This window comes from Malurus melanocephalus, unplaced genomic scaffold (assembly GCF_030028575.1).
Source record: "Malurus melanocephalus ecotype Western Australia unplaced genomic scaffold, MMel_1.1 scaffold_43, whole genome shotgun sequence".
Taxonomy (NCBI): domain Eukaryota; kingdom Metazoa; phylum Chordata; class Aves; order Passeriformes; family Maluridae; genus Malurus; species Malurus melanocephalus.
The window spans coordinates 1,909,564-1,931,619 of record NW_026623275.1 but is presented as its reverse complement, the minus strand read 5'-3'; the positions used below and the strand labels follow the sequence as shown (position 1 = coordinate 1,931,619).

General features: G+C 38.1%; 1 protein-coding gene across 5 annotated transcripts in view; it reads left to right on the top strand.

Moving 5' to 3' along the window:
* ARID1B (AT-rich interaction domain 1B) overlaps positions 1-22,056 on the top strand; it is a 322,664-nt gene that overhangs the window by 16,266 nt on the left and 284,342 nt on the right. For all 5 annotated transcript variants that reach the window (XM_057364866.1, XM_057364865.1, XM_057364867.1 and 2 more), the window contains exon 2: positions 15,931-16,125. In XM_057364866.1, the coding sequence (XP_057220849.1) occupies positions 15,931-16,125 (195 nt within the window). The remainder of the gene's footprint in view (positions 1-15,930; positions 16,126-22,056) is intronic.

Here is a 22,056-nt window from a genome sequence, read left to right as displayed (position 1 = left end):
CTGAAATGTTTTAACTTCTATAGCAAATGAGGTGAGAATGAAATTGTCAGAAGGATAGAGACTAAATTATTGAGGCAGTTGACTGTTTAAAGTGTCTGGGGATGTACTATTAAAGGTGCGAGTCTAACAGTCAAATGTGTAAACAGCACCTTATTCCTTCCTTGTACCTGATTTCTCACCACTTGCTTTATCTGATGAGAGCCTAAATCAGTGTGGGAGATTTCGCAGCCATTCTCAAAGTGTTAGTTTATGATGCCTCCACCAGAAGAGCAATCTATTACCATGTAGGATAGCAGAGAGAAAAGCATTTTCAAGGAAGATTAATTGAAGTAATTCATCACTTTAAAATGAAGAAGGTGCATCAAACAAAAATAAAAGCTAAGTATTTTATGTGCCTCTGTTGGAATTTGATAACCATTTGTTTTGCTAGAAAATATATGTGGACTGGGCATCTAGTGCTTGTCTACACAGTACAACTATGTGCTAAAATTATATGCTATAATTATACCAATATAACTCCCTATGGAGACACTCTTTTACYAGAATAAGAGTTTTTATAGTTTATCTTACTCTGCTTCCAAACCATGTAAGCTTAAGGGGGAAAGGGTACTCTTACGCTGGAGAAAGTTTCCACACTGAGATAGTTATATTGGTATAATTATGCATTTTTTTTTTCCTTCAGTGTAGACAAGTCCCTTGTGCCTTTTCAGCTTTGAACTTTAGTTAAGAATTTCTTGGTTGTGATAAGTGTCTAAGCATTTTTGTAGTATATTTTTATAATGGGACTTGGGTATTTAAACCAATTACTTAGGCCAATTAACAGCTTCCTGGGTTGTGGATAACAATAGGATATAAAAAGGATCAGAATTCATGCTCCTAGCTGCTTGGATATATCTGCATTTTTCCCCCTCTGTGATTTTACCAGTACTCAGTATAAAGCACAACAGGTGGAGTAGTATGTGGCTGTCTAATGAGTTCTGTGTTGGACACTTTTTGTCTCCTGTTTCTCATTATTCCTTGAGTTTTGTTGTGCTGTGGCTCTAATTGCATGTATCTCCATGGATCACAGAAAGAAGCTTCCTTGATGAAGTTGAGAAAACTGCTTCCAAAAATGTTAATTGTTTGGAGAATTGCTGAAAATCATTGATCTTCRTACAAGACAGGACCATAATTGACTTGCTAGGCACAAGTTGTRCAAGGAGCAATTCAAATTGGATTCAGAGGAGGGGGAAAGTGCAGGAACATTTCTGGTATGCACCGTAGTCAGGAGGAGGGTGATGTATAGAGGGAGTGTTTAGTAGGGGTGATGTCTCTTGCCTGGGTCAGTCAGAGGTCCGTACCTAGAGAGAGGTATTCACAGGGACGGTGTTTTGAAGTCGGCCATCTTCTCTTGTTCTCTTCTGCCCATATCTCCTTTCTGCTTAGCACACAGCTAATCTCATCCTTACAGTCACACCTCCCCAAAACCAGGAATAYGTAAAAATTTTTACAGTATTTTCACAGTTTCTGCAAATATCAACATAAATTACTTAGAAACAGTTTTACTTATGTATCTTTTTTACTGCTTATGAAATGACTGGTTTGAAAAACATACCTCTCTTTGTTCCCTTAATTTTCTTTTCTCAYTGTATCAAGTATGTTTGTAGTGTTGTAATGTCCATGTGGTCTCACTGTGCTAGAAATYGAGGATTTTGACTTGAAATGAAGAATTTCAGAAATGGGAGGAATCTTACATTAAAGTAGAGGTGATGTAATAACCTCCAAATCATAGAAGAGCAAGGCTTGAAGGGACATCAAGAGGTCATTTAATCTATCTGTCAGCTCTGAGACAGGATAAGACAGACCTAACATTCATGGCAGAGGTTGATCTGTCCTGTAGTAGTAACAGACTGAGCAAAAAGGAATTATTTATACATWTTCTTTCCCCTTGTCTCCCCAAAGCTTTGTGCAAGATGAACTTTACATAGAATCGGTATAAGAGGATGTATGGATTCCTCCAGTGTTATTTCAGGTTTCTGAGTTTTTTCTGTGTTTTGGAAACTCTTGTGTTTTCTGTCAAAATAGTCTAATGATGTTTGTGTATTTTTGAGTGTCRTGCCCAATTTTAATTTTATCTGGTTGTCTGTTCAGGTGTATTTCTTCCTGAAATTATTATTTTTGTGTTGGCTTTGTAACCAGTCTCTCCTCTTCTTTGGCATTGAGCAGTTAAGTTTAAAAATATGTAGCATTTCATTTTCATACTTGACAGTATTTCTAGCGTGTAATCAGTTTCCGTTTTCCTTTTTTTATTCAATTTCTTTTTGCGTGAAAGAGCTAAGCAGAAAAAAAGAATAACAACTATGGGTAGGAGTGTAGAAGTGAGAAGGGGAAGGATGTGTTCAAGAAATGATAGTACTCAGCAGAAGGGTTTAGCTGAAATGTTAGGTTAGGTATGAAGTGAATARTGTGGCCTTAAGTAAAGATTTATATTCTTTGAAGAATAAAGGGAACATATGTTTCAGAATTTCACACATGGTATCTGCAGCTYTTTAATCTAAAGGGAAGGTTGCAAATGAGTGTCAGATGAAGAGCATCTTTCTAAATTGAGCAATACCTGAAATTGGAATTGCAGATACYTTGTTGCTAAAATGAGTCTTTGGGTTTGTTTGCTCCGTTTTGCCTTTTGGTTATGTCAGCTGAGAAACATCTGTCTTTGCTCCTAAATGACCTCTTCTGACTAGGCCAAGTGATTTTGACAGAGTGAACTGTCTTGAGCCCTCAACAGCTGCAGGAAGGTGCTGATGTAAGTTGCCGCCTTGGAGAAGGTTTAGATGTAAATATACTCAAATAGCTGTTGCCCCCAGAAATAGCTGACTCAGACTTACAGAAAAGATTCCCTGTACCTGTATTGCTTCAGTGTTTATGCAAGTAGTGATTCCCTTCTCTTTTCTTCCCATCTAATCTGATTGTTAATTTTACTTCTGTTCTAGATTTAGTAATTTTAAGAAGTTGGGAATACTCTATTTTGGGCTGTGCCCAAAGGGGGCTCATTAATCCTGAAGATCCGCTCTAACAAATCAAGAAGTTTCTTTGAAGTGCCTTTAGAAAGCTGTGTTGGTGTTTTTGCATGATGGCTGATGTGGGCTCTCTTAAGGACTGGGAAATAAGAGGAGGGCATAGAAGTGGAAAGAAGCCAAGAGTTTTCAGGCAGAGAGAACTTGAAAATATAATGGTTTCTGCTGTGGGAGAGGAAAGACAATTCTATGAATATGGCACAATCATGTTTCCTTTTAAATAATTTTTGTTGGGTGAGAARTACTGAAGAAATGGATTAGCTTTCCTGCTTTCATATTTCTCAGACCAGATATGTCTCACATATTGATTTTTAATTTAATTTTAAATTGTATGATATTAAAAGAAAATTATCATATATTGAAAACACATGCCTTCTCTGTATAGAAACCCAAAGTTCTGGGTAGTAGTTATACTAAAACTRTGCATTTAATTTTGAACATCCTACATGATTGTTGTAGAAGTGTTCATATCCATGATTAATCCTACTTCTTTATTTCTTCATTTACCTAGACGTATGTGTTATATGCATATGTTTAGGCTGAGATGCTGTGCTTTGGAATGTTTCATAGTCTGTCAGGATTTGTGGAAGAATTTATCCCATTTATTGTTATTGTGAGAAGAGCAATGAAGACTTAGCGACTTCTGCCAGTTTTGAGTGAAAAATAGGTGAAAGCTCTATGGTAAACCAGAATCTGACCTGGTTTAAACTCAAGTCTGACTTTTTTATCCCTGAGTAAGGCACAGTGAACTTTGTATTAACATGGAGATACATTTTCCCCAAATCTCTGCAAGAATTTTGGTTTGTATAAAACGTGAGAATTAGAGCTGATAATATTTTTAAATCAGCATAGCTTTTAAATTATAACTTGATAAGAAAAAGTTATTTTGCTTAGAAAATGTTTGTATAAATACATACATGTTGATCAATATCTTTATTGTAGGAATTAAAATGTAAAGATGAACAGATYCCTTAATACTTTTGCATTTTTGACTTGCTGTGTTTGTTTCAATACAGCTGCTACATGCTAAGTGCACTAGTAGTTTAAGAATTACTTGCAGGATGTTCTCACAACCACCTTTAAAGTGAAATTTACAATTCCTCTAGTATTTGTCCTTTTAATTCTAAAATCCAGATGAAGTGTAATCCCAGGAGTGTTGTTTTGCTGTTGCAATGTAATCTTTTTCAGATGATATATGATTTAGTTGGAAACAAATTAGCAGCTATGAATGCCTAAAGAAAGCAATTTAATAAACAAGATTTCTGTAAGACCTAATCAGAATTGTAAAATGATACTTGGGAATCAGTTACATTATACAGTAGAGCTGGTGTGAGTGTAGGCATGTGTGTGAATTCATGGTTTTCAGTCACATTGTTCTCTGAAGTGATGCAAGGGCTTTGCCCTTCAGTTTACTGTTTCTTCTAATTTATTACCGAACTGTTGCTGAATTTTTGTTTTGCTCCTGCCCAGGAAGTTAGTTCCATGCTGCTSACTGTATCTGTGTTGATGAGAAAGGTCATTATAAATGCAAAATAAGCACAGGCAAGTACTCACCAAAATTCTGTTTCCCCAGCTCCACAATTAGGGTGTGTAGCTCCAGATTCTTTGTTTATTTGTAGTTGACCCTTGGACTGAGCTGACGTTGCTGGTACATCTCTAACTGTGGCACTGGATTTTGTGATGTTCAACCAATGTGACACAGATTTTTATGGAAAGTGGTAAAAAAATATGAACTGGTTAGTTTCCAGGTAACTTGAAATTTTGCACTATTTGCAACCAAGTTTTTTCAACCTCTAGAGGAAGTGGTTTTAATATAGAAAATATGTTACAAGAGAAGTTTCTTGGCAGTTGAAGAAGTGACGGGGCTTCTGTTATAGAGCTAAGTTTGCTTTCCAATTATCCTGATGCTAAATATATCTGTTTAGGAATTCTGCATGTATTGGCTCTAGCTAGGGGCTTTCCCATGTTTTCTTATGTTTAATTAAGATCATTTTGTACCTATTAAAAAAAAAAAGTTGGACTTGAAAAGTGAAGATGCTAGATTAATAAGTTWCCTACTGTAAGACTAGAAACCAACAAAGACAGAAAATCAGTGCTTTACTCTGCTTTTTAGTGTCCCAGTCTKTTATCCCTTGTTGTGAGTAGGATGACTGATTCTTTCCTTTTTCTGAACTTCTCTTGCTTCTGTGGCAGGAGGATATATCTTACAACTCTGGCAACCATTTCTCAGTGTGGACAGAACTTCCTGAACCTCCCTTAGTTGCAATTTCATGTTACGGCTATGGAAAAGGAAAGCAACTAATTGCTTTTGTTTGCCTGGTGGAGTTTTCCATTCTTTTACCCACATCTTTTACACATCTTTATTTCAGTGGCTTACTGGCTTTTTAAATGGTGTTTGTTTTGCTGTCCCCTTGTCGACGTCTCCCTTCCTCCCCAGTTTTATTGATCATGAACTCGGACACTTGCAAAAAGGGAAGAAAATTGGATAAAGCCATTCAAGTGGCAGAACACCTTTTAGAGAAGAGTGGAAGWTAATATTTGACAGCAGTTAGGGATGAAAGTAAGASCTGAGGGGTRGGAACAGAAAAGGRYCTGTGTTCTGTAGAGTATCTGCTAGATTCTAGTGTTACCTGGRCTYTTAYTAATCTGGAATTGCATTSTGGTGAGGYCAATTAAAAATRCCAGCAGTAAGTATAATTTGGTTTTTGAAGAGTTGTCGTTTGGTTTTTTTGGTAAAAGGGCAATCTCAGAGCGTGGCCTAGAAATTTTCAATTTGCCTCATTCATGAGCACTTGATGAAATACATTGTATAAGGTTGAATTTGAGCAGTTGAAAGGCCTGTTTTTGAATTTATCTTAGAAATAGGTGTTTTTTTTCAAAGACATTAATACTATTCCAAGTGATCTAGCAGAAATTTAAGGCATTTCTCTTTTTTTTTGTTGTTTGTTTGTTTGTTTCTCTTTTAAAGATGTTTTCAGGGACCTTTTCTGTTTGGAAAGTAGGTTTCTGAAAGTTTTGAGTACCTTGTTGAAGCATTTTGATGCAATTTCTGCTTTTAAAAACCTTCTAGAGGCTTGGGGGTTTTTCTTCCCTTAGCCTACTCTTTCTGATTACTAGTTCTGTTTCTTGTTGCTAATAACTGACATCAGTGTCCCCAAGGTCTTCGTGTCACTTTCCTTGTTAAAAGAGCATATAATACTTGTTGTTAGGAGAGTGAAAACCCAGTCACAGAAAGGTGAAGTGTTGTGCTGGTGTTTGCATATCAGGTCAGCTGCTGAGCCAGGAATAGAAGTCCTGTCTTATGACTCAGTGCCCTAACCGCTGGCCTGCACCGCCTCTCCGGRGCACCGGTCTTTTCCAAGAATATAGTAGCGATGGGGTATAGGAGTAACTACAGCAAATATAGGAGCTTTGCTTCCAGCCCTGGCAGGGCTCCGAGGCTTATMCACAGCTTAAAATACAGGGGGAGGAAAAAAAAGCTTGCTAAAGGAGCTCTTGGATAAGTTCTGTAAAGTTACAGCTTGCTTTGCTTTGTTTAAAAACAACAGGAAAAAAAAATCTAATTGAAAATAGCTTTCCAGAAGGTTTTGGATGTGGAAAAAGTTCTGTGTGTTTGAAAGTCAAACTCTGCTCTACAAATAACCTTAAGAGCGGCCTGTGATTAAATCTTTTGTATATTCAACAACAAACTCATTTTATGCAACCGCAACTATGATAAAATTGAATTAAATGAACCTGCCTCTAAGAAAAGATACTGAATAGCTGAGTAGCGCATTATTCAATGAATGGAAAACGGGGAGGCTGGCTGAAACTGCTGGGAAATGGTTTTAACATTCTATCGGGCGAAAGAGCAATTCTGTAAAATCACTGTATTTGTTTCCCCCCTACCTCCCCGCCCTCATTTTTTAAATAGCAGTGCTCTTCATACTGTCAGAATTCAGTGTTGTGACACCCCTACTCAAAAGTTATGACAGCAGTGTAATGACAGCTACTGCCTCTTGAGAATCAATCAGGCAATTAATTTTGTAAATGAAATGCTGATTATACAAAGCTTCACATGAGAGGCCCAGTGATTAAAATCAATTTAACAAATTGTTTCAGGTGGGACTTGATTAATAATTTGCCATAAATGCTGAGGGTATATGACCAGCATACCTTTGTGTGTGTGTGTGTGTGTGTGTTGGTGTGTTGGTGTGTGTTGGTGTGTTAATATAGAACTATATATATCGCTTGGAGTGGAAAAAATCTTCAGCTAACTGTATGTACTTTTGGCTTGTGACCTAGATGTGATTGGTTATACCTTTTTGTGGGTACGCTGTCRTCCCCAGTGTCCACAATGTCACTTGCTCAGCTAGCGTTCTCTCCAGCAATTAAATACATCTAACTTTTAATTTTATTTCTGTGAGTAAAGTCAAGTAGTTGAAGAGTGTATTCAGAGCCACTTGGATATTAAATTTAGGAAGATTTTTCTTTAAAATTTAAAATGGATGTGGGATTTTTTTCATTTACATCTCTCCCCCCATCACCTATATTTAGGACGTTGTGCATTTTCCCCCTCTTACTGCAATACTTCTCTGCAGGGAGCCTTCCTGCAGAGCTCCCCTCATTCCACTCAGGGCAGTGCTCTATTCCTTGGCTGACAGGCACTATTTTTAGTACATCCTTTTCTGTCCATCTAACGCTGTGTTTGTGTAAGAGCTGTACAAAGTAGGTAAGGGAATTTTTTTTCAGAGTTCCAGATGGCAGCCATGCACAGTGAGTGAAGGTGTTTACTTGTCTAGGAAGCTGAGAACCTCATTGCCAGACAAAATAGAAGTAACTGGTATTCTGGGTGGGGCTTTTCTTTTTTTAACTTGGTTTTCTGGGTTTATGAATGGATTTTCTTTTCCTTGTTAAGCCATAACTTTGGCTACTGAGGARGCCTTAAAGCTTTGAGACATCCACTGGTAAATCTAGCCTGAGAACTTTAAGTTACTATTTTCCCTTGCTATCAGCCTTGCTCTCCTGCGGGGTTTGCTATCTTGATAGTAGAAATGCTAGACTGAGAGCTCTGCCCGTGTCTGCCCATGCTTCAGTGTCAAAGCTACCACATTGGTGCAAGAACATCCRACAAAGTCAGTTTTCAGTTCAGATGCTGGACTGTGCATGGGAGTAGCTAAAGTGTGGTCACGGTCTGGCAGTGCATAGGAGAAGCAGCTGGAATGAATGACCGGTTCTATAGTCACAGATAGGTTTGCCAGAAGACATTTTAAAGAACACCTGAATTCTGCTGCGCTAGAAATTGTSGCAAACTTGTTGAGGAGGAAAGTAAAACGACTGCATGCCTAAACAAAAAGTTTCTTCTTTGTAGAGGGGATGTAGGGGGCATCCAAGTTGGAGAAAACAAATCAAAKACAGGACTATAATTCTTAACTACTTCCTGGAAGAAGTTTGATATTAGGAAAGTGGGTTACAGGAGAAGACTGAATGTTCGAGTATGATGAGGACAGATGACACACACTAAATAGACTTCAGAGTAACCTGTTAGCTGTATGGCAATAACTGGCAACTTGAAGGGCAACAGTTCTGAGCTGTATATCCATGTAAATTTGTCAGAAACCTAGGATTGTTTTGGCCATCAGTTGTGTTAAAGAGTATAATTGCTTTTTGATGTTGTCTTAACCTTTGCATGTGCTTGTAGTAGCAACTGAAGAGGTTAGTTATGTATACTTTATTATAAACAGGTTTTCTTTGTGATGTTTGTTGTGATTTTTTTCTTTCGGTGGTTGTTTAGTTTTATCTATATGCAAAATAATAAATAGAGAATGGCTGATTCACAGACCTTATAGTTCTTGGATTGTGTATGTTAAAAAGGACCCAGAAGAAGACTGAGAAACAGTATATTCTTCCCCCCCACCCTACAGAAACAGGTGCTTGTATGAATTATTTGTAAATGATGTAGCGAAGTAGAAGTTGATTCTTTGTGGTGCACAACTTTGATTTTTTTCTTTCTTCCCTCTTGTTAATTACTTACTTTCTGTTTTGAGTGGGAAATAATCTTTCTGATGTCTCCCTGCAGCTGAAATCAGACAGTGTGAAGAGCCTTTAAGACAAGGAAAATGGCTATTTATGTTAAATCTCTGCTAGTGTATGCTTCTTCATTTACTGGATTTTCTTTCATCAGCTTTTTGTTTTTGCTTATTACTTACTGTGTTTGTGCAACTGCCTTTTTAATTAAGATTTTAGTAAAACAGACAGTAGATTTCCTATTTTGAAAGAAAAGGAAGCATGTTTGCCAGTCACCTCTCAGACTTTATTATTAATGTAAGTCATAATTTAATGTACATTCATACTTTTTTAATAGTTGCTTGCAGCTTTCATAAATGGATATTTAAACACACATAACAAGTGTTGTTTTCATACTCCCACTTTTGTCACATAAAAATGTTGGCTGAGGCGTCCTTGTACATGTTCATACAAATGATGACATTATCTAGGAATGGATTATCTTTTCTGCAGTTCCATCCTCATGCCAGCTGTGTCATTGTGTTACAGTGAATACTTGCGATTATCTTTAGCGATAAATTTGTGACTTGGTGCCTGACCTAGAGCTGAGAGCTCCATGCCCATCGTTCTTGGAATGTCGGTAACTTGATTGTCAGCTGTCTTTATTTATTATGAGGTTTCAAGGCTTTGTTTTTTAWACAGAGATGTATTTTATTTTTTTTTAATTTTTCTTCTTTAATATGGAGACAGACGCTTTGGCTGCARATCAATGAATAAACAAAGAGTTATTGTATTCATAGCTCTAGGAGTTTGAGGGAAAGCCTTCTTGAGAATGTTGAGTTCATGTTGTTTTGTTCCAGGCACAAATGATGGAGCATTACTTGGGATGCTCTGTGGCTTATAGTTGCTTTAAATCTCAGCATTTGCTGTTGTCAGCCAAACCAATGCCTCTTTCAATTTTTTTTTTTTGTTTAAACAAACAAAAAAGCACACTTTCACTTGGAAAGTAGTTACATCTCTCATGTAAATACGCTTGTCTTCTAGTGAATTGCTCTGTCTGCCTTGTAGAGGAGCACTACCTGAATGGGATTCCCATCTGAATCCCACTGTGACCTTATTAAAGTGCCTCCCACTCTTGCCTCTCGTGAGATTTCAGGGGGGGGGGGGGGTCTTTGTGCTGTCTTTAAATGGAAATGTTAATGGTATTTTGGCACAGTGACTGGTGTTCAYATTCATAAAGATCATTCAAATAAACATTTTGTTAGAAGTGAAACGTTAATTGATAACTTAATAATGGATATATGTAATGTGTGCATAACATCAGTAATGCCTTAAAAGTAAGAGCTGATCTTGGTCAGACTGTGTCTCAAGTTATTSTCTTGTGCAAGCTGCCACAGATCTCAGTGTAGATGAGGTAATTGGGAAAACACTAATGAAATGACAAAAGAAAATGGTAGTGTATTTTTCTCTCACTTTAGAAAAGGTGAAATTGAATCTCCAGGTATTCCAGGATGAGCTGATTTATTTGGTTATTTTGGATGGGAGGAGAGCAGAAGTCGTGGTGATACTGAATTTACAAGTGGGTGTAGAATATTAATTTTTTCAYTTTTGCATATAGCAGGAATGTTGAGTTTATGTGTTCTTTTACACAAAACATGAAAAAAAGGAGCAGGTGAGAGAAAAAGGTTGTCAGTTACTATTTGTAAGTAGTGTAGGTTTTTCAGTGCCCTACCTTAATGGTTATACTGTCAATCTRAAGACTGGGAATGAAACCTTGGCCCTGTTGAAATCATTAGCAAATCTTCCATTGGGTGTTTTAATGTACTCACGAGGCACATAATAGGCAAGAACTCTTATGAAATGCACTGTTCTCACAAAGCCTGATAGTACATGTGCAAATGAATCTGATACTGACACAAGATAGGCACTRTAATAAAGGGGTTATAAATTATAATATTCCTGTGGACTGAAGCAAAGAACAAGACTGAGGTATTTTGAGGAACTGCAAATCTACGCAAAGTTTAAATGAAATGCAGCAAGTTGAAGAGGAGGTGCGGGATCAGAAGCAAAAGGCAGAATCCATCTAGACTTGGCTGGAAGAATATAGCAGTAAAAAAATAGCATGAGCAAACAACACGTAAACTGGAAAAATGGTAATGTTTGTAGGAGTAAAATAACACTAGAGAAAAATTGGACTGTTCTRTAAAGGAAGGAAAAGAAATACAGATTACTACAATGACCCTAAAATAAAATTTAATAAGTAATTAAGACTGCACTACAGCATGTAGTAGACTTAGTAAGGCATGGAAGATGCGAAAATACATACATCATCCATTCATAGACAAACATGCACAGTGGGTTTTAGAAGCATGGSACAGTTAGAGCAATGCTGTGATTGTTAGTAAACATTAGAGAGCAGGTGTGGAGGGATTGGGTTATGATCCTTACAGCATAAAGAGGTTGATACTTCTCATAATCATCCTGTCACCAAAAACTTWGCAAACTGTTGGAGCCAATGCTAAAGAAAATTCTGGAACTTAGAAAATATTAAAGGAACCTTCAGATAAGATTATAATACGTATGTCTCAACAACTTCTTCTGGTCAGTTTTCAAAATATTTTGGATGAAAGTCTTGCTRTAAGAATGAAACATGGAAGTTTACAAGAATGATAAAGCTAAAAACTGCATGTATGAAAATTGGAAAAAGTTACATTGAAATTTTTACCTTCACTGTAAGGGGAACATAGGTTCTTGACGAGCAGCACTTTCAGTTAAGTTGCAGCTCCGTGTCTTTCTCACCATACCCTGTTCTGAAGACAGAATTTGTCTGTCTTCTAAATTTTGTTAATTTCTTAGTGGTATTGATCACGGACATAWAAAATTCTAAAATCACTTCTGTGGTGAAGAAATGATGGGGCTTTTTTGTTCATTTTTGGGGTTGGAAATGGTTTTACTTTGTTTTTGCACAGGGGAAACTGAGGCATTGTTGTAGGAAGTTTGGCCTTGTTTTGATGGCTGTAGATTAAATATTTTGAAACACAAGTTTCTGGAAACACTTGCAGAGCGCAATCCATCATAAAATTCAAGAGCACTTGCAGTTGTCRGTACACAGCACTTCCTGCAATTTGAGCCCCATAATTTCAAGTCAGGATGCATTAAAGTGGTAAATTTTGGAAGTTTTTTTTGGTGTAGTGAAAAACTATGGCAGATGCAGAGTCAATTTCTGCCTGAGGAGCACATAGCTTCTTTAAAGGGCGAGACAGTCATCTGCTGCGTTCTCTGCCCATATGATGAGTGAAGCCCTTGGTCCTGTAGCTCACAATGGCCCCTTCTCCACCCTGTGCTGGGTGCCCTGGAGCAGGCACATCCKCTGCCTCTGAGGATTGAAGCGTGACTGTGTGTTTAAAGACAGCTGTATCTGTGAAGGAGACAGGCTTAATGTTGCAAGGGCAAACTTAATTCCAAGAGCTCTCAGTTTCTGCAATGATAATGTTTCTTAAGCCCGGGGAAGAGATGGCTCTTCGGTTTTGTTTTGCCTTGCAGAAATATGTTGACAGCAACTGAGTCACTGGTAGATGTCTTCACCTTTAGATACACSACACAGGAATTGCAGTGGTGACTTGCCACCCCCCCAAAAGGACCGAGCAGTGCATAGGATGAGACGTTACCTCACTGAGTCTGTCTTCTTCAGCTCTAGAGATGATAGTGCATTCTACATTGTGTTCTTTCCCTGAGCTCTTAGGAGGGAGGATGGAAGAGGCAATGCTGACAGCTAGGGTGGGTCCTGTGGTGTGTCCCAGTAATTTGCCCAGGTGCACGTACTGCTCTCTCAGTCTAGCCCTCTCCTATTAAAGTAYCTCCAGATGCTTGACTTGCACTGTTCACAGTAAGTTCTGAGTATCTCCAGGTCCCTTTCTATCCAGTGACCACAGCCCCCTCAATTCCAGTGTTGTATGAGACACTGCAGCCCCTGGTGACTGGATTTGCAGCAGTATCTTAGGCTCTTCATCCCTCCATTTTCTGAATTGGAGGGATATCACCTGAGGGAAAGTGGAGCAGCTCACCTGGAGAGAGCATGGAGAAGTGTGGTGGTGGCAGGCTGGTGAGAAGAATGGAAGGAAGCCATGTGTTGGCATTGAGGCTCACTCTCCCAGCACACACACACAGGCTCCGCTGCTTGGAGGTCACTAGTCCAGAGGACAGAGACTCTTTGGCCTGTATCCAAGTCACCTCCTGACCTTGTTTCCTCCTCTCCCCTTCAACTCTGCCTCACTTCTATCGCCACTGCTTTTTTAGCTCGTTGTCCCTCTTTCTTTGTCTGGTAAACTCAAGGCAACCTCCTTGTATGTAATTTGTAACTCCTTCGAAGAAGCCTTGCCCTGCCCCTCATGTGCTCCTGTTTATAACTCCTATGCTCCCAGTCTGGTGACATTCAGGTGCTCTCTCTGACAGGGGCACATGCCTTGCCTTTCACAAATGTCCAGTGTCACCCTGGGAAATTAAAATTCTCTGCCTCAAAGCATAGTATTCAAKAAGTATTTTCAAGTGTTTTATGTGAGAACATAAACCATGTATTTTTCTGTGACCTCATTCTAAGACATAGCTGAACTGCTTCTGCTGAATTTTCCAGAGAATTTCAGCCTCAGGCATACATATGCCCTGGAAAATTTCAGCCTAAATGCTTGAAGTTTGGCAAAGTTTATRTGCACCTGAAAGTAGTCTTAATAATGGAAAATGTCATATTGTTTTAGCTGTGTAGCTGTCCGCATTGTTCATATTTAAGAATTGGATGCAGAAAATACTACACTCAAAATTAATTAGCTTGAATTTTAGTAATTGTTGTTAWTGGAGATGAGATCTGGGGATTATTCCCTGAAATAGAAGATAGTGGCAATGAACAGTGCTGTTTGGCTTCACAGGAATCTCATGGAGGAAGCTTAAGACTTGTTTTGAACAAGGATTTATATTTGAGAAGATGAATATGACAGGTGATGCTCAGAATGAACATTAAAACACAGAAATAAACTTAGATAAAGTGTTGTGGTCTATAGGAGGAAATGTAAGCTGTCCCCTGGGACACTGTAAAAAAGGAATCTATAGTTCATCTGCTTGGCTTTTGTGTTTTCAGTTGAAACTGTGGTGAGAATGCATGATGGCCTAAAAAAAAATCTGAGAGTGTTGTTGTAGGTCGGGTGATCTAAAGTGGTTGAGGAACCATTGATTTTGAGAAGTATGAAATATAAATAGTAAATTACCCAGAGACATTTAGTGGTGAAAAATAGAAACTTCTAATCTAGCTACAAAGCAGGCAAATAATAAAGGGAAAATTGCTGAGTAATACTCACCCAAAATTAGATGTGAATGTGCAATTTGCTATGGTAGCAAAAAAGGGTGGTCCTTTTCTGAAGTGAATGGAAGCGTCATGTGAGGAGGAGGAGGTTATCATTTCCATCTCCTCAGGTGTAGTGTGCTACAGAGTACTTCAGAGTACTTCATAAATTTTGGGTGACATTCCTGGCAAATTGGTATTGGTAATGGTGGAGAGAGCCAGTGGAAAAAAAAATGAGGTTTGATGAGTTTTATTTGCAGTAAGGAAAGAATTCATTAAGCAGTGTCTACTTTGGAAAGGACGTATTTTGGATAAGGAAAAAAGAAAAGAAAGTAGTGTGTTGGTAATACAAACAGCAGTAACGAGAGGAAACAGGGATGGGAGTGGGCAATGTTAGTTATTGTCATAATAACTGTTAAATCAGACTAGAATAGCCAGAAAGGATTTCTAAAAGCCGTGTTACGTAGGAGGTTTTAAAATGAAGCTGGTCAGCAGTACACTGCAGGAAAACATGTACAAAATGTGCCACAGGAGGGAATCCTGCTCCTGGTGGGGGGTGGGCTGGCTGGGTGAATTAATAGGTCTTTTTTCTTGGGGGGAGGGAGCAAGAGATGTGGGCCACTTCCGTGAAGATGAGATTGTGATGGACTTTTGGAAAGCTCCCCCCACCCCGCYGCCACCCCAGACTTCCATGTATGTAACCAGAACTCAGGAATTAAAAAATGGATGTCATATTAAGAATACAGGGCTGCACTTGCTGAAGTATGGTATTTTTTCTGGTTCAGTTAGTCCTCAGTAATAAAACATGGGAGTAATACTACACAATGGTTGACACCTGTCCTGAAACTGTTACAGGGCTYGGTAAGTGCTGCCAAAAAGTCTAAAAATAAAACTTAACTCTGTTACCTCCCTTCCCCCCTCCATCACTGGTTGCAGTTTGGATTTTCTGAGGTCTGTTAAAGAGGCAAATAAACTTTCATGTAAATGTGGGTTATGACTTGCTTTTTGATCTGGAAACTTATTAGTGTGTGCTATAGCAATAGGAAAATACTAAAATAGTGTTCTGTATGCAGTGCACTCCTTGGAAACTTCCTTTTCTTTCCACTTTCTCCTTTTTTATGTAAGAGAACAGACGTTTTTGCAAGGTTAAATGGCTTGTCCACTGTTTATGTCTCCTGGACATGCATTTATGTTTTTATTTTATCTTTGTTTTAACATTAAGGTCAGTAATGCTAATTTGCATCACTAGTTTGCTATTGTATACTTTATTTTTTAAGCTGAAAACTTTTGGGCTTTTTCTATTGGTAACAGCCTCAAGCTTTGGTGCAGCTTTTTTTTTTTAATTGTTTTGAATGGAATGGAAGTCCCAAACTCACCCTTTAAAATCTCATCTAGTTAATCAGAGAGCCAGGATATGATACTTTGCCAGTTTGTATGTCAAGTCAATATTTGATGTATGAAGCACTGAGAAAACACGTGTATAGTTTGCCCGTGGTATGCATGACGATTCTGCCCTTTTTCTTTGCATGTCTTAAATCTTCCTTTGCTTGTGTTTCCCAACAGGGCAGTCCGATGGATCCGATGGTGATGAAGAGGCCGCAGCTGTACGGCATGGGCAATAACCCTCACTCTCAGGCACAGCAGAGCAGCCCCTACCCCGGGCAGTCCTACGGCCCTCCCGGCCCCCAGCGCTATCCCGTGGGAATGCAGGGCCGAGCCCCGGCAGCCATGGGAGGAATGCAGTATCCACAGCAACAGGTTTGTGGAGGATTTTTCTGGGTTGCTTTGGTTTCCCTCCTCTCTTTCTCTTCCCTTCTGACACTGCATTAATACAGAGGGAGCAAGGGAAAAACCACAGAAATAAGTATTTCTTGTGCGGAAGGAGAATGAAGGACTGTTTTAAAACGAAATAAATTATATTCACAGTGTGAATGTTTTCTGAAATCCCTTACAGTTTAAAAAGGATTTAGTTTGTTGCTGGTATCTTTCTGGAGAGAGAGAAGTATGTCAAATGCCATGAGTTTTCTTTTTTTTCCAGTTGACACCACTTAGCCTTGCATATTTTTTGGTTCTTTGCTGTTGTTGCTGTTTTGTTTTTGGGGTTTTTTTGGGTTTTATGTTCTCTTTCTCTCTGTTAGATACATTTAAATGTAAGATGAAAACCTAGAGCTGACAGCAGTACATCAAGGCTAGTGTAGTCCAGTGCATACAAAAGTGTTACATATTTATATCAGCTGTTTGTTGTTGTAGTGGTTGGTTTTCTTTTTTTTCTTCTCATTTTGATAGGAGTCTGTAGCTTTTCTTTCTTTCCTTTTTTTTTTTTTTTACCAGCTCTTTAAAGTCAGGCTTTTTTTTTTTTTTAATAAATCTGAGTATATAGAAAGGTAAGAATCTTCTTTTTATCTGCCTGGATTTTACAGTTGATGGAGACTTCTTGTGCTTTTTTCCTACCGTTTTTAAGAATGTCAAGCCCAGTGTGCATGCTATATACTAATGAAAATACAGCAGTTTCCTGTAGGGAGAGATAAACCAAGGTTTTCAAGAAGTTAATGTTTTGCTAATTTTTTTTTTTAATTAGGGATGTGAATGTAGGCAGGGAGAGCTCTGCACTGCGTTGTCAGCACCACAGATTAGTGACTTGATCATAATTGGGAAAGAACATTTGTTTTGTGCAACTGACCAGTCACAGAGTAGGTTTTTTGATGTCATTTATTGTTAAATATAGAAAAGAAAAAAAAATTTTGGACTCCTGGCAGACAGGTGCCTGGCCAATTCTTGTTATCACCCATCCARCAGGACAGCATGTCAATCAGGCAGTTAATTAAATGGCAATTTCAAATATATTACAGTATCATTAGCAGCAGTCTTAATTTTAATTATTTTCTGTTAAATAGATGCTTACTGGTAAGGAAGAGATTATTTAGTTTAGAAATGCCAAACAATATATTTGGTTGCTAGATTCAGACAGCAAACATTTTGTCAGTTGCAAAAGGGAGGAGAAATTGAATAAAGGAGGCTTTATTCTTCTCTGTGTAGCTGTAGCCAAAGTCAAGTTATTAAAACACATTTTTAATTTAAAAATGAGTTATTCTGTGTTACGCGGAGATGAGTGTTGAATTTTCAGTGCATTTGCTAATTGCTTGGTAATTGTAAATTACCCGTCAGCAGGCAGTGACCTGGCACYGCCATTGGCTGCCGGCCCCATCCGTCTCCTCTCGCAGCGTTGCTGTAAGTGGCTGAGCGGCAGCGCCGGCCCGAGCACCAGTGCTCTTCGGGGAAAAAGGGACAGGATAATTATGACATTGAATTTTTATTGAACGGACATCACCACCTAGGCATGATTTTGTTTTGGACAGCCTCCAAAGCTTCGTGTGTTTGGTTTGTGAACCTCTAATGATCTGAATCCAGTTCTTTTCATATTGCTCATATATTACCACCTTTCTACAAAGGATTAAAATGCAGGAATGCAGGTTTGTAAATTGAATTGCCAACTTACCAGCTGAGTGGTAAGTTGTCTTTGGCACAGGATGCCACAGTTTGATTCCTGGCTGGATTTTTACTCCTGTGACATGAATATTAAMTAAGGAGAGCCTATCTACGCTTGTTAAAACTGTGTAGCATGTACCTACTTTAGATATTATATATATAAAATATAGAATATTGCCAGAAGTTTCAGAAGATGAATCTCAGCACTTTCTGGAAATTGGGCTGCTTTACAGTGTCACATTGAATTTATCAAAAGCGCAGGGCACTTCCAAAAACTCGATTGCATAAAAAATACAGGGCCTTAAACACATACCGTGCTYGGATTTAAGTACTGTGCAGAGAGAGGATTGAGTAGATGGATTATGAGGGTGGAAGTGCCACTCTGTAGGAAGGGTGGGAARCATCAATGGGAGAGGTTGTTCTTATTTTAAGTTATAGTTTTCTGTTGCCCAAAGATAGCTGAGGGTGTCAGCTCTGTTTCCTTGGATGAAACAAGAAGGCTTTTTGTTAAACTGTGAAGATTTTTGAATTTTGAAGAAGACCTTGAAATGTTAAGTCTGGCTCTTTGTCAGCAAGTGTTGTGGCTTGAGGTTAGAACTATGGGACTTGACAGATTTTAACTTGYAGGCTCTGCTGCAGGATGCTGCAAATGAAGAAATAAAGATGAAAAACAACAYCCTAAAGATTGAGCTAAAATTAATGGAAATGGTAGAATTGAAGATAATTGCCTGGATGTAGTTCGCTGGTCTATGTCATATTGCAGCAGAGAATAGTGTGTTCCAGCCTGCAGCCCAGAGGTGGAAAAGCTCTCTTGCAGGAAGGGAGGMCTCTGGCATAAGCAGTGAAAGATTAAAGCGGATGAAAAAGATGAAATGTTATCAGGTGCAGTCAGCSTACGTATCTGCAGCACGGGTGTCAAGCTGCTAACCAGTTGTAAAAAAGCTATCTATGAAATGCTGCAGACATTCTCTTACAACTGCTGGGTGGTCTAGGCATGCTTGATACCAAGCATGRAGGTGCAAATAAAGCCCCAGATTTTCTTAAAATTCTGTATGGAAATCCAAGRATGTTAAAGTGATTATGGAAGGTATGGGATGGGTTCTGTGACATGACTGCAAAGGATGCTGAGAAGAGAGAAAGCAGATCTCCTAAGTGTTTGAGTTTGGAACTCATCTCTGATGAGTTACTGATGATGAGCTCCAGCACAACACACTGAGCCTTACATAAGGGGCACAATTTGAAATCCAGGAAATCTCTTTGCACTAATATAGCTAAAGATAAAGGGGTTGAGATTTATAAATAGGCATATAGGAAAGGCAGGTAAATWGTGATAAAGGTAATGGTAACCTAAGATTTTCGCTTTCTTCTCTGACACTTGACAACAGAGATAAAGATTTGTCATGAGAAGATGAGTGATAGCCTCTTGGGACAAAGTGCTAAGCAGTTTGAAGAGTGCTGCGGCATTCTGTGATGTTTTTAAGGCATGTCCAGTTAACTCAGTGTGAGTCAAATAAATACATAAAGGAATTGGATTGATTTGAYACCTATATGAAAGGGAAGGTATGAGAAAGGAAGGTGATGCCAAAAGAGTCATATGCTTAATCTGTAGGATTGCAGACTTGACATATCTCTCACTCTCACTATGAGCGAAATACTATCTGAGTAATAAAATCTGATTATAAAGACAATAATTTGCTTTTCATTTAAAATCTTTTTTGCCTCCCACCCATTTTGAACCCCAGTCAAGCAAGCGATGATGGCATGATCAGTTTCTGCTGGCTTTGGTTTGATTGCCCTCTCAAAGTGTTTTTGTACTTTAGTATTGYGTGCTGTAGGATAGCCTTCTGCTGCTTTGTAATGACATTTCTTCTAAATAAAATGACCTCAGAATACCCATCAAAATAAGGGGCTTTTTTTCTGCTTTTTGTGGTGTTGCTTTTTCATGATAATAACATGCAATACWGGATTCTGTAATGAATTTCATTAAGCTTAAAAATCATATACCTGAAATATTCGCATGTAGGTTTGAAAGTTTTAAGCAAAGTTTGAAGGTTTGGATTTATGAATATGTTTGAAAGAATTGAATGGTGTGATGTGCCTGTTTAATCAGATGATCGTTGCCTAATTGATTTTTTTTTAGCTTGCATTAAAATTCCTTGTGTACTTGATGGACTGGAACAACAACTTAYTGTGTAAATAGGATCGTGTTGCTATAATGCATAGTAAATTCTTTATGAAAGGTATTTGCATGGATATGTACAACAGCCATTCCTAATAGCTATTTAAAATGGAACATTTCAGTACTGATCATGCAGTTGCTTTAGTGCCTTGAGCCTGCTTGCTGCAAGACAAGTTATGAGGCCTGAGCCTTGGTCTCTTTATCTTTTTTTTTTTGCTATAAAAATACTGTGAGATGAAAGGGCGCCTATCACTTGCCCCATAAATTTTTTTAAAATTTTCTTGATTTGCATAGTTGAAAACTAAATGTTATCAGTGTCCTCACTGCTTTRAGAATGGAACTGTAGATATTTAGAGAAGCATTAATCGCATTTCCCAGCTTTTTTGATATGCAGATTATTTTGAGGTGTAAGGAAAATATGCTTATTTTTGTCTTACATGGCAAGTTTCAACTTGGAGTAGCTTTTTTTTTTTTAAGGGGAAAAAAAACTGTAAAACTTCTAGGAATATGTACCAAGGATTTATTGTAATGGAAACTGCAAGTCAACCAGAACTATAGCAGCAGCAGTGKGATTACATCATTTAGGAAAGGGTTTACAGCGCTCATATTGGGTAATGTCCCGGGTTGGAAATGTCGAGTTCACGCCAAGGAAATCAGTTGGCTGTTGGCTTGGCAGGTAGAGTTTTAAAGCTAGCAAACACATGTGTTTACTACTGGTTGGCTGGTTGTGTGTGTTACTTTCTGAAGTAATTTTAATTCCAAAAGATTGAAGCACGCCAAGAAAGTGAGGCTTACTGTCATTAACTCAATATGTRGTGCACACATACAGCAAGGACTAGTCAAGTGGTGACCTTTTTTGTCCTCTCTGTCTATAATTGTCCTCACCACCTAGATGATATTAAATACTCGTTGCAGTTTTTTGCTCCTAATTAAATGTTAGCACAATTGATGCTAGTTTTGGTTAAAAGAGCAGACACAGAAAATAAGCACCATTTTCAGTTCCTAGTATATATATTTTGCAAGAACAGACGATGAATCGGTGTGATTGAATCTCAAAAACAACCTGCAGAGGACAAAACAGTGAGATGTGTTGCTTTTTCTTAAAGATTGATAGATGCATTTGATGCACACACGTAAGAATTTGATCAGCATGTGCTTCAGAAGTGCATTTTTCCAGATTTTTGTTTGATTTACCTTGGAGGTTTTAGGGCATTTATTTTTCTTTTGGTATTGATTTTTGTGGATTGTGTGTGTGTTTTATTTGTGTTTTTGTTTGCTCGTTTTATTTATTTTGGTTTTCTTTTTTCACTGGTCATTTATTTGGAGCTGTCACTAGCAGATTTAGGACCTGTTTCGTTGATTCCTGGAAAGCAGAAGTGTTGAAACTCTAAAGGATTATTTTTTCAGCTTCTGTTCTGTTAAAAGCAAAAATACTTTAAATATAAAGAATTCTTCAATAACATTTTATTTGAATGATATATTTGCCATTCTGTTGATCTTCTGTAAACTTCTAGAAAAAAAATCAATGAAGCAAGTGGAACTGCTACTTCCTTGAGAATGTAAGGTTTGAACCAGAAAAAGGGACAAGAAGTCACAGCTAGTTGTCTTCCTTGTAAGGTCATTTTTAAGAATGGGTCTTTTGACAGTCAAGTGTTAATAATTGCGAAGAAAAGTTGCTGCTCTTTGTCATGTAAAGAAATGGGATTTTTAAATTTCAGATTTAGGAAAATGCTAAGTACTTTGCTTGTGCAGACTGTAGGAAAATGTTTAGCATGGTTCTTTCTTTTGGGTATAGTAAGCTTCATTGACTAAATTGAAAAAACGGCTGCTACTTTAGTTCATGGCAGGATAAGGCTTTATGCTGTATTGTCTCCTTTAGAATTATCCCTTCTATTGAGTGTAATTCACTCTATAGAGGGAGGTGAGCACAGATTACAGATAATCACAGAATCAAATTCAACATAAGTTTGTGGTCTTTATGATAGTTTATCTCTTCATCTTAATGCTGGTCATCTGAGATWGTT